This window comes from Balaenoptera acutorostrata, chromosome 13 (genome assembly GCF_949987535.1).
Source record: "Balaenoptera acutorostrata chromosome 13, mBalAcu1.1, whole genome shotgun sequence".
NCBI lineage: Eukaryota > Metazoa > Chordata > Mammalia > Artiodactyla > Balaenopteridae > Balaenoptera > Balaenoptera acutorostrata.
In genome coordinates this window covers 66,494,496-66,506,640 of record NC_080076.1, presented here as the reverse complement: position 1 = coordinate 66,506,640, position 12,145 = coordinate 66,494,496, and the positions used below count along the sequence as shown (strand labels likewise).

Below are 12,145 nucleotides of genomic sequence, written 5' to 3'. Positions count from 1 at the left end.
GTTTCCCTGAAAAAGAACTGAGCCTGGCCTGGGTTTCATGGGTGTCTTCAGAGACTAGCTGGCTAAGTCAAGGCTGTTTCAGGTGCCAAGGAAAGGGTGCCCAGTATTGCCCCCGAACCTCTACTCACACAACCCCTCAGAGAGCCCTGTGGGACACAGAGCTGTACAGTGAGGGCTTTCTGCTCTCCACAGCCAAGGGCTTGAACTCCAGGGCCTGAGCCCTCCGGGTACTACAGCCAATTTGGGGAAACGGGCCTGGTACCCAGGGGAAGGGCCCCAGCCCCCAGCTGAGCCAGAGAGCAGGGCTTCTTTGTAGAATCCACTTTATTATGGCATCTGGCAGGGCTGGTGGACGCAGCTCAGATCAGATCCTCTCCAGGTGGATACTGAGGGAGAAAGAGGCCGAAGCCCTGCCGGGCGGACCTCACTCAGGCCATGCTGCTACTCAGCTGCATGGCAAAGTCCTGCACGTGCTCCTTCAGAGTCTGGCGGGCATCGGCCTGTGCCCGCTTTTCCCGTGCCCGCTCCTGCTGCAGCTTGGTCAGCCGCAGCCGCAGCCGCTGCTCCCGCCGCTTGCAGGCCTGCAGCTGGCGCTGGGCCTTGTCCAGGGCATCGAGTGCAGCCTCAGCCCGCCGCTTCCAGAGCAGGGCACTGCCCACCTGGTAGCTGTGCTCATTCTGGATGTAGGCTCCGGCGGGCGGCGGGAGGCGCAGCATGTAGGCCGAGGGTGAAACAGGCCTCGGCTCCAGCGGGGACGGCTGTCGCTCTGGCTCCCGCTCAGGTGAAGGCTGGGTGCTGCAGCCTGCTTCATCTGCCTGGGCACCCAGGGGCCCCAGGAGGTCTGAGAAGGGGCTGCTGAGGCCAGGCTCCAGCCTCCCGGTGGGGGAGGCAGGCAAGGCAGCAGGTGCTGAGGCCTCTTCCACAGGAAAGCAGGTGATGTCAGCAGGTGGAGGTGGGCAAAATGGAGTTGTGGGCCCTCGGCCCTCAGAGCAGCTGGGGGAAGAGAGAGAGACTGACAGGCCAGGCTCAGGGCTCGCTGACCCCACTTCACCAGCTCATCTAACCCCCATCCCTGAACCCACTCCACGGGCTCAGAACCCTGTCCAGTAAGGCTGCTGTCAGGCACCCTAAAGCCCAGTCCCTCAGACCTGGGGTGCAGTGGGGCACCTCCCCCTCCGTTGCAGCACGTACCGCTTCCTGCATCGCCGGAGCCGGCTGACGTCAGGGGGGCCAGGGGGGTAACTGTGCCCCTTGGTCTTGGTTGTTCGACGCAACTTGGAAAAAGACTCAAATATCGTCGGAACTGCTCCCTCCTTCAGCCTGTGATACCCACTGCAGGGGAAAGCGGTCTGGATGAGGTGGAACAAAGCCCTGCCGCCCCAGCCCACCCGCAGGGCGTGTAGCCAGCAGGCTGTCGGGTTAGCTCTATGGGAGGTGGGAGGCACCCTGCCAACAATGAGTCTGGGGAATGCCAAGTTAAGGTCCCCACCAATCGCTTCCCTGCAAGACTCCTCAGAGTTAAAGAGTGTGGAAAGGCTCCACCAGAACGGGGTGGCCCAGCCAAAATAACTGATTCCGTTTGTGCACTTGTAGGGAGGGCTGGGGTTGCAGGGAGCGCGCTCTGGCACAGTGATCCCTAGGGCGTGGGTCTCACTGCCCAGGTCTGTCGGGAGAGGAAGCTGAGGTTCCCAGCTGGAGAAACCAGAGCTGCTGCTCCGGGGACCTCCCCACTGGCTGGCCGCCACCCCACTGCCCACGCCCTGCCCACTTCCAGCTGCCAGGAGGCTCACCTGATTCCCACCAGTTCAAAGCAGTTCTCCTCGAAGTGCTTGGAGCAGAAGTAGATGTACTCGGACGCCGGGTCCCACAGGCCCTGGCCGCTGGGGTCCAGCCGCTGGCAGTTGGCCAACCACAAGCCCCGCCTTGGATTGTCCTTTTTGGGGAGCCTGCGGGGCCACAAGCCCGTGAGCCCGACGGGAAAGGCCGGCCCCGCTCATGCCGCCCCCAGACCTCGCGCTGACACTGCCTGCGCACAGACAAGGAAGCTGAGGCCTCCAGAGAAAAAGAGACTCGCTGAACATTATCACGTAGGTGAAACTCGAAGCAGCTGACCCGAGCAGGCTGACTACCCCTCTTCCCCAACCCAGCCTCCCACTCAAGCCCCGCCCCGACCACGGAGGCGCGTGCGCAGTAGCTCCGCGAGGCGGCAGGACGGGCGCATGCGTAGGGGACCCTCCGCGCGCCGGCGCGCACGCGCGCTGACCTGTGGAAAGAGATGCCGCGGTTGCGCGTCTCGCGCGTATCTCGTGTGCAGCAGCCGGCGGCGGAGCAGTGACGCGGCATCTGGGGAAGAGGCGGGAGCTCGGTCGCGGGCGGCCGTCAGGGCCCGGAGGGGCTTCGCGCCCCAGGCTGCCACCCCACTGCAAGCGGCCCCGGCGTGGCGGGTCTTCCCCGGCCCGATCTCGCCCGAACCCCGTCCCAGCCTGTTTTCCCGACTCCCGCTTGCGGCACTCACGGTCTCGCCATTGCTGCGCCGCCGAAGTATCGCGGGGCTTGGCTCGCGGCGGAAGTCAGTACCATAGAAACGCGGAAGCGCGCGGCGTTCGCCGAGGGGCGGGTCCCGGAAACTGCAGAGCGAGCCCGGAGAGCGGCCGCGGGGGTCTCTCACGCCGCCCGGGTCGGGAAACGCCTACGACGGGAACGAGCCCGGCGGAGCCGGCGCGCACGCTTCCTGCGGGAGAGGTGCCTCTTCTGGGCCGGGCGGGAGGTTTTGGGGCAGCTCCTCCGGGGTAGGGGCGCGGGAGTGGGTTCGTGCGGGGCGGGGCAAACGCGGCGGGCCCGCGACTCCGACGACCAGAACCGGCCCACTTCCGGCCCCCGAGGAGCGCCTTGGCCAGCGCGAAGGACTCCAGGTGTTTAGGCGGAGAGCGCTTCCCGGTTCCCCGCCCCTCACTCTCAAGCCTTTTTCGGGGGGGGGTAACGCGGCAGCTGACTGCTCTGTGTAGCAAGACAGACGTACGGACCTGCTGCATCTTTTCTGTCCGGGAGGAACATAGTTTCCCTAGAAATTCACTTGGAAAAGGAAGGTATCTGGCGTGGGAATTTGGTCGAAGTGCAGCACAGCGCAGACTATGCTCAATAGAGAAACTTTAATAGGTAAACACATCTGTAACGTGACAGTCGGGGGACAGGGGGCCTATAGCCGCGCCCTCGCATTCAGTACTCTTCCCCTTCCTCGGCCTCTGCTTCCACCGAGTCCACGCCCACCTCTTCGTAATCTTTCTCCAGCGCTGCCAGGTCCTCCCGGGCCTCCGAGAACTCGCCCTCCTCCATGCCCTCCCCCACGTACCAGTGCACGAAGGCGCGCTTGGCGTACATGAGGTCGAACTTGTGGTCTAGGCGGGCCCAGGCCTCGGCGATGGCCGTGGTGTTGCTCAGCATGCACACGGCCCGCTGCACCTTGGCTAGGTCTCCCCCCGGGACCACCGTGGGGGGCTGGTAGTTGATGCCCACCTGCCAGAGAAGGGGAACATGGTGAAGTTTATTTATTTATTTATTTTTCATGGTGAAGTTTTTACTGTGGCCTCAGAAATTGTAGGTTGTTTTTAAAAATGGGGGCCGTGTTTAAAAACAGGCCGTAAATTATGCCCTGTAGGAATTGATACTTTGTTTTGTACCAGTATATGCTAACATTTAATATCCTTTGACTTAATATTTTCACTTTGTGAAGCGCCATCTGAAATGGCAAAACTGGAAACAAATGTCCTTTGTGGAAACTAGTTAAATTATCATACACTCCCTACAGTAGAACAGTGTATGATCATAAAAAAGAATGAGAAATCTGTCCTAGCATGTAAATATGTCCAAGATATACTGTATACTTGGTAAAAAGAAAAGCAACTTGAATTCCATTTATGCTTTAAAATACCTGTAGAGTAATAAACACCAGCTAGAGTCTTTGACAGCTCAGGGAACATCATGCTGGAGGAGGACAAACAACGGGGAGAGGGCTGACGCTGTGACCCCTCCCTACCCTAGTGAGCAGCTAGCAGTCAGCAGCAGCTGGACACAGCCAGTCTCCAGAAGAGCTGGGATGAGCAGGGGGAAGGGCACAGGGGGTTCTGACTTGATAGAGGGGTGGGACTTGACACAGCGCTAAGGTCAGGCCAGCCAGCCCCTCCAAGTGGGAGTGCTGCCAGCTTCCGTTTCTGTTTGGCCATCTGTGTGCAATGAGTGGAGTCTGTCACCTACCTTTAAAGAATGTTCTTTGCCCATGTCGCTGGCCCCTTTCTGTCAACGTCACCCGTATAACAAGAGGTGTAACGTGAATATGCACAGACTATCTCTTGAGGGACAAAGCTCTGGAAGGGGAAGAGGACTTCAGCTTTTCAGCCTTCTGCGTCATTTTAATATTTTGCCACATACACACTTTTATAATGAAAAAACTAAACATAAACATGGGAAAGACTCCTTGACAATAGTGCACCCCTGAGCAAATGGTTATTAAAGAACATATGGTGAAATCACACTCAGACTGACAAAAAGGAACTTAGAGCAATGAGAATTCAACGTGCTCCATCTGAGGGAGAACTATCTTCTGTGGGGACAGAAGCTGTGACTTCCTGTACCTCCTCCCAAGACTGGCCTCCCTACTGGCTCACAGAGACTCAGCCAGGAGGGAAAGCCCGGGCACAGGGCACAGCACACCCCAAAGTGCCACCCAGCTGCGGCTGCCTTGGATGTCCTTGCCTTCCGAAGGTCATGGTGAGATGACTGAAAGAGGTCAAGAATGGAAGGTTTCAACCCCCACCTATAACCTCTGAGGTCTGCAAACCTCTTACGGAAGGTGTAATGAATATTTCCAGATCAGTGAAACCTGTTACAGACTTTAGTTTTTTCTGTGAGTCACTTTGCATCTGTCGGTCTTACACCCTCAGAGATGGTCTGTGTCAGGGTGTCTTGAAGTGGGGCTGACAGAGGCCAGGTGGGTGCAACAAATTGTCTGTAGTCAGAGGCAAGCTCTGGCCTTTGCAAATGGGAATAGGATGACACACATATTGCTGCTACTTCTCTTCATTTTCAATCTGCAATGACCCTGGAACGTGCAACTCCCCAAACACCTCAGGAACTCATCAGGGCTCACGAGTGCAGGATCTAGCACTTTTTCTAATGTGGAAGATCAATTGTGAACAAGGACTTTTAATGAAGAAGAGGGGGCAGAGTTAACGATCCCGGGCATGGCGAGGCACTTAGCCTGGTGATCACAGTAGGTCTAACATGTTACTTGGCTTCCAGATACATGTTGCTTTTCTCTGGGTAGACGTTGCATCATGACACTAAACACGGTTGAAGGAGCCACCTAATTATCAGTGTGATTTTGTGTGCGAGGCAGTGTTCCAAGTCTGGTTTGGAGTAACAGCAGTGAACCACCCTTGGCCCCACAGAAAACACTGTATAATGAATTTAAAATTCTGTCTACAGAAACATAAATGTTGCCTAAAATGCAGTGACAACTGGTGACTGAAGTAATGTGAAATCTAAAAACCATGATTTCTAACACAAAATGATACCATAGACCCTGACAAGCTTCTTGAGCAAGAGTGGGAAAATGTGGAGGACAGACATGCTGCAGTCAGCCGTCCCTGAAAGCTCCCTCCATCACTCGCTGCCCCTGAGGCTGTTAGATACTAAAAGCTGTCTCAGCCTCAGTCTCTAAACTGTAAGATATTAGTAGTATTAGCCCATGAGTGTTACAGGTTGGTTGTAAGAAATAAGGGTACATAAAGTCCTTGCTAAAGATCAAGGCACTTAGCAAATTAATTACTAAACTTGTTCTCCCTGCAGTGCAGCTGCCCTGGAACAGGGTACCCTCCACAAAGGGGCAGCACCCCATCCCAGGATCTGCCACGGGCGGAAAGGTGAACACGCGTTACCGCCCAGCCTACCTTGAACCCAGTCGGGCACCAGTCCACAAACTGGATGGTGCGCTTGGTCTTGATGGTGGCGATGGCCGCATTGACGTCTTTGGGGACCACGTCCCCCCTGTACAGCATGCAGCAGGCCATGTACTTGCCGTGGCGAGGGTCACACTTGACCATCTGGTTGGCCGGCTCGAAGCAGGCGTTGGTGATCTCGGCCACGGACAGCTGCTCATGGTAGGCCTTCTCGGCCGAGATGACCGGGGCGTATGTGGCCAGGGGGAAGTGGATGCGGGGGTAGGGCACCAGGTTGGTCTGGAACTCCGTCAGGTCCACGTTGAGGGCGCCGTCAAAGCGCAGGGAGGCCGTGATGGAGGACACGATCTGCCCGATCAGACGGTTAAGGTTGGTGTACGTGGGCCGCTCGATGTCCAGGTTGCGCCGGCAGATGTCATAGATGGCCTCGTTGTCCACCATGAAGGCACAGTCCGAGTGCTCCAGGGTCGTGTGCGTGGTCAGGATGGAGTTGTAGGGCTCCACCACGGCCGTGGACACCTGGGGGGCCGGGTAGATGGCGAACTCCAGCTTGGACTTCTTGCCATAGTCCACAGAGAGCCGCTCCATGAGCAGGGACGCAAAGCCCGAGCCGGTGCCGCCCCCGAAGCTGTGGAAGATGAGGAAGCCCTGCAGGCCCGTGCACAGGTCCGCCTGCGGGAGAGCAGAGGCCATGAGGCCACGCCTGCACGAGCTGTGCCACCGCCCCCATGGGCCCCAAAGGGCCCCGGTCACGGCACACTCTTCCTCTGCAGGTTCACTATACGGGTTCAACCCATCCACAGGGAACACGCATCACACTTAGCAGTTACAGATGTGGACGCACTGCGGCCACACCGGAAAGGAAGACCCTGCACTCATGGTTCTGCTGGGTTTTGCCAAAGTGATGTCCCGGGGAGATCCCGGGCCTCCCCTCCTGTCCAGGAGGCCTTCCCAGGGCTCTTCTCACCAGTTTGCGGATCCGGTCCAGGACCAGATCGACGATCTCCTTGCCAATGGTGTAATGGCCTCTGGCGTAGTTATTGGCTGCGTCCTCCTTCCCGGTGATCAGCTGCTCCGGGTGGAAGAGCTGCCTGTAGGTCCCCGTGCGCACTTCATCTGCAGAGAGGACAGTGTGCCCGAGACTCTAAGGACGGTCGCTGACTCACCGGGATGGCCAGGTCCGGAGAAACCTTCAATTCTACAGGCACGTGCTGCGCCTCGCAGGCCAGCAGCATCAGCGTCTCACAGAAAAGGTCTCCGTGTGATACACGTGCCTTATCTGCCGTTTATGGCTCCGGGAAGGTCCAGTCAACCTGGGGAACAAATGCCAGTGTGGCCGGTTCCCAAAGGCGGGGGAGTGCTCACACCGCACAGGCGGTTCTGCGCGTGCATGTTTCGTTCACACCCACAGCTACACCCGGGGTGTTGCTGAAATGGCCCTGACATACTAGACATCAGCGTGACTTTTGCTGGGCGCCCTCTGTGGCCTGGGTCTCACGGGCTCTAGGGTGACATTCTGTTGTCTCCTGGGTGGCCGCCACTGAAAGGTGCTCTCTCCTGGCAGCTCCCCTTGGAAACTACCTCGGGCTTCTGATCTGGAGGAACCCAGCAAAGGTTCTGTGCTTCCCCTTCTAAGTCTCAGGGTACCTACCGACCACGGTGGGCTCCAGGTCCACGAACACGGCTCTGGGCACATGCTTGCCAGCCCCGGTCTCACTGAAGAACGTGTTGAATGAGTCATCCCCACCGCCGATGGTTTTGTCACTTGGCATCTGGCCGTCGGGCTGAATTCCATGTTCAAGGCAGTACAGCTCCCAGCAGGCATTGCCGATCTGGACCCCCGCCTGCCCCACGTGGATAGAGATGCACTCGCGCTGGGAACCAGAACATACATGTGAGGCCCCCCAGCTTCAAGGCAGTTGTCACTATGTGGCAGGCAAAATATAATTTAATGTTTGTATGTGCTTCAGGGTGTCTGGGGCTTTCTCATACCGTATTTTCTTTTCCAGGAGGCTTATGTGACCCTTTTATCCCTGTGAAAACTGGCTTGCTCTTAACCACCCTAGCTGATAGTGAATGCCAGAATTAGCCCCAGAACCTAAGTGTTTGCTACTATACAAAAATTCGGTTATTTAAAATTTTGCAAGCCGTATAATGTCAATAATAAACTCCATGTTACGGCTAGTCACAGTAATTCTCTGAAGAATATAGCAGTTTTTATTGTGTCCTGACCAAATGATAAGGTAAGTGGTAATAGAGTTGGGAAAGGAAAAGTGGACTGGGACAGAGGCCACCGGGGCCCAAGCATGGGTGATCACTGTGTGTGTTTCATCTGCCCCTCTAGGTCTAGCCTCTGTTCTCTGTCCAGCTCTGTGCTCAAGGAGGCTGACCCATGTGGACTGTGCCCCCTGGCTTCTGGTTGCTTTAGCCAATGTCAGGCACCAGCAAGAGCTGGAGGTTAGAGGAAGGTGTGGTCAGGGTGCTTGACCCTGGCTCCCTCCCTGCCGGGCTGCCTTGGGTCACTTGAGTTCCTTTACAAGGGCACAGAGTGTCAGCAGTCAGCGCTTGTCATAAACCTACCCTCTGAGCTTCTCATAAGCACTCCATCCCCTCGCCTCTTCCAGCCTAGGAGTTAATGGCTCCCAGATGGCACAAGTGCTGGGATACTGCACTGTCCTTTGGTGGTTTCCTTAAACCCTGCCCGTATCTTTATAAATAGTATCTTCTTAAAGATTGTCCTGTGAGTACCTATTCTGAATGTACCATTTCTTTCCTGCCGGGAATGTATAAGTCTACAGTCCCTAATCACGTCTGATTTTAGACACATCATCCTTACATATACACAGAGGAGATCACATGAAATTTGAGGTGTGCCACCCACACTAAATTCTGACTTACAGTCCTCAGAACTTGAAGTCCTGTTTTCTGTTATACAAGCACCAAATCTCAGAGCAGGAGAGACCAGCTTGATGCAGCAATCCCCGAACATGATCCCAGAGGGAAGCATTCGGTTCGGGAAAGATCTCCAATGACAACGAAATCACTCCCCCAGAGGAGGACTCCATTGGCACCCTGGGAAGTCCTTTGAAATCCACCCAACCGCACCATTCTCAAATGCACACTATTCGCTTTGAATCCAGATCCACTGTATTTCACAGGATGCCTGATGTGTCATTCTACTCACTCAGCCCCAGTGTGATCAGAGCCAGCTCTGTGATCCGAAGAAATACCCCAATGTCTTCATTTACAAAATGCGGCTGGGGAGCTCCGTGGTTTGTAAGGCCACGTCCATCTGACTGTCTAACAATGAAAGGAATTGCAGTGCTCGGGGAAGTCATTCCTCGCTGTCAACAGAAAGCGAGCGCACTGCCGACCTCGTCTGGATTGCTGAAGTTTGTCTACATTTCTGTACTCGGCTCCATTTCCTCTCTGAAAGTTCCTCAAGACCAAGTCCTGTGTCCCCTTCTCAGCAGATGACCTCCTTCCCCAGCACGGCCCCCGCCACTCCCGGAGGCCGGCCCTGCCCGCTGTGCCCGCTGTCCACGCGCCGGGCAGCCCGACCACCACAGCCAGGACTGCCCGCCTCCCCTGAGCCCAGGGACGACGTGCCGAGGCGAGCTAACTGCCGCGGCTCTCGGACTCGGACGTTGTTACTCGTGGGAACTGTGGTTCCACGGCCGAGAATGCCGCCTTCGCAGTTTCTCCTTTTCAGCCTCTGCTCTGGCCGCGCGATCGGGGGGCGGACGCCCACACGAGGCTCCTGGGGCATCTTTTCAGACCCGGCCCCCACCCCTCTGCCCGGGACAAGGCCTCCAGGCCTCCCGCCCGCCCGGCTGTACCATGGTGAGCGCCACCACCGCACTCCGACCTCAACGGCTGCAGCCGCCCAACTGCCGCTGCCGCGCCGGGCGCTCCTAGGACGCGCCGCCGCCAACACCCATTGGTCTGGAGCACCATGGGGCGGGCCAAGGTCTGGAATCCAGCTCCCGATTGGCTAGCATGCAACACCCAGAGTGTGGCGCGTTCTGATTGGACGTGGATTTGGCGGGAAGGCTGCGGGGTCGCCGAAGGAAGAGCGCAGATGGGTGTTCCCGCGAGACCTCGGCCTTAAGGTGGGAGTGGCGCTCCGGTTTCCTGTTCTGTCTACGCCAGCTAGGCGGCTTACAGGAGGCTTGACTTTGCGCAGCCGAACCTGGCTGTTGTCCGCTGCTGGGGGGCCGCCGCTGGGGGGGCCGCCGCAGGGACCCCGTAGGGCTGGGCTGCGCTCGGTGTCCTATCTTTAGGGCGTGGGCAGTCGCGTAACGACAGGCTGGAGTAAGGCAGGGTCTTCCGGGGAAGCAGGAGAGGGTCCCGCCGCCCCTGGTCGGGTCCCGCCACCCCTGGTCCGGTCCCGTGCTCAAACCGCGAGGTCGTCTCACCGCTCTGGAGGCCGGAGGGTCGCCGTCCGGAGCGGCCCCGCGTGGGGCGGGGAGAGCAGGCTTCAGGGGCGCTTATCTCGCGGGGTCGGGGGCCTTTACCCTCAGTCACCTCTCGGCTCCGAAGGTCTCAGGGCGTTAGGGCCTCGTCCTGGGGATGGGGGTGCCCTCCTTCAGGGCGTAGCGCGCGCAGCTGACTTGTAGCTTCTGCCACCGGCCATTTCTTAAGTACGATTTATTTTTCTGATTGTAAAAGTAACACATATTTAGAGTAGAAAGTGTGGAACATGCAGAAAAACAAGAAATAAAATCTATAAAGCCACAACCTAGAGACAAACATTGTTAATATGCCAGGGTTGTTTTGTTTGTTTTTCCTGCTAGTATATACATGTATACATTTGTTATCCATACAATTTGGGCCAAACAACATGATTTTATTTATTTATTTATTTATTAATAGCTTTCCTGAGATATAATCCACATATCAAACATCACCCATTTAAAGTGGTGCACAATTCAATGTTTTTTTTGTATATTCACAGTTGTGCAACCACCACCACTGTCAGTTTTAGAACATTTTTATCCCCCAAAGAAACCTATACCCTTTAGCTGTCAATCCCCAATTCCTCCCCTCTCCCAGCCCTAGGCAACCTCTCATCTTCTTTCTGTCTCTGTATATTTGCCTATTCTGGACGTTTCATATGAATGGAGTCGTACAGTATGTGGTCTTTTATGATTAACTTCTTTCACTTAGCATAATGTTTCTAAGGTTCATCCATGTTGTCACATGTGTCAGTACTTCATTACTTTTTCTCTCTCTCTTTTTTTTTTTTAGGTGGCGCCATGCGGCATGTGGAATCTTAGTTCCCCAACCAGGGATCGAACCCAGGCCCCCTACATTGGGAGCTCGGAGTCTTAACTACTGGACCGCCAGGGAAGTCCCTCATTCCTTTTTCTCTTAAACAACTTTATGAGACATAGTTCATATACCATACCATTCACCTGTTTAAAGTATACAATTCAAATACTTTTAGTATGTCAGTGGAGTTGTGCAACCCTTACCTTAATCAATTTTAGAACATTTCCATAACCCCAGATTTCATCCCTTTTTATTGCCAAATAATATTCCATTGTATAGGTATACCACATTTTGTTTATCCACTCATCATTTGGTGGGTATTTGCATTTTGTGGATATTATGAACAATGCTGCTATGAACATCTGTGTTCAGATGGTTCAGATGGTTCAGATGTTTTGTGTGTACATATGTTTTCATTTCTCTAGGAGTGGAATTGCTGGGTCATATGGTCAACTCCATATTTAACCTTTTGAGGAGCTGCCAGACAAACCATGTGATTTTTTTATCCTGATTTTCTCACTTAACATCAATCATGTGCATTTTCACAAATTGTTAAATGTTCTTCGAACCCTTGACTTTTAATGTTTACAGAATTCCAAATTGTAGTTAACCAATCCCCTGTTACTGGGCATTTAGATCATTTCCAATTTTCACATTATAAACAGCATTTTCATGTGCATCTTTGGGCATCCGGTTTTCCATGCATCTCTGGTGATTTCTGTGGAGCAGATTAGTCAGAACTTTGGATTGCAGGACAGGCAGTTTTAAGGCTCTTGGTGCATGATAATGAATTGCTTTCCAAAAAAGCTGTGTCCATTTGCCTTCTCCCAAGTTGACTTTGAGAATGCCAGTTGCAGACCACCTTATATTTTAATTGTGTCCAAAGGTCTCCAGGGCAGGGTCTTGTTTGGGCATCT

General features: G+C 55.0%; 2 protein-coding genes across 2 annotated transcripts; both read right to left on the bottom strand.

The window, feature by feature from the left end:
- Positions 1-306: 306 nt before the first annotated feature.
- THAP7 (THAP domain containing 7) lies at positions 307-2,593 on the bottom strand. Its single transcript, XM_007196280.3, has 5 exons — positions 2,516-2,593; positions 2,264-2,343; positions 1,791-1,946; positions 1,192-1,332; positions 307-993 (listed from the first exon to the last, which is right to left on the bottom strand). Exons 2-5 carry the CDS (start codon positions 2,341-2,343, stop codon positions 429-431), a joined length of 942 nt encoding a protein of 313 aa, XP_007196342.1. The 5' UTR covers positions 2,516-2,593; the 3' UTR covers positions 307-428.
- A 592-nt stretch (positions 2,594-3,185) lies between these two features.
- On the bottom strand, positions 3,186-9,810 carry LOC103019471 (tubulin alpha-3 chain). The gene is made up of 5 exons (XM_007196279.3): positions 9,794-9,810; positions 7,606-7,828; positions 6,922-7,070; positions 5,946-6,626; positions 3,186-3,513 (listed from the first exon to the last, which is right to left on the bottom strand). Exons 1-5 carry the CDS (start codon positions 9,794-9,796, stop codon positions 3,217-3,219), a joined length of 1,353 nt encoding a protein of 450 aa, XP_007196341.2. The 5' UTR covers positions 9,797-9,810; the 3' UTR covers positions 3,186-3,216.
- Positions 9,811-12,145: the final 2,335 nt, after the last annotated feature.

Excerpts from the sequence above, each read along its gene's own strand:
- THAP7 (XM_007196280.3), bottom strand. The coding sequence starts at position 2,343 with ATGCCGCGTCACTGCTCCGCCGCCGGCTGCTGCACACGAGATACGCGC. Across the intron at positions 1,333-1,790 it reads TTTGAACTGGTGGGAATCAG|TGGGTATCACAGGCTGAAGG; the intron begins GTGAGCCTCCTG and ends TTTCCCCTGCAG. Across the intron at positions 994-1,191 it reads CTCCGGCGATGCAGGAAGCG|CTGCTCTGAGGGCCGAGGGC; the intron begins GTACGTGCTGCA and ends CTCTTCCCCCAG.
- LOC103019471 (XM_007196279.3), bottom strand. Across the intron at positions 6,627-6,921 it reads TGGACCGGATCCGCAAACTG|GCGGACCTGTGCACGGGCCT; the intron begins GTGAGAAGAGCC and ends GCTCTCCCGCAG. Across the intron at positions 3,514-5,945 it reads GGTGCCCGACTGGGTTCAAG|GTGGGCATCAACTACCAGCC; the intron begins GTAGGCTGGGCG and ends CTTCTCTGGCAG.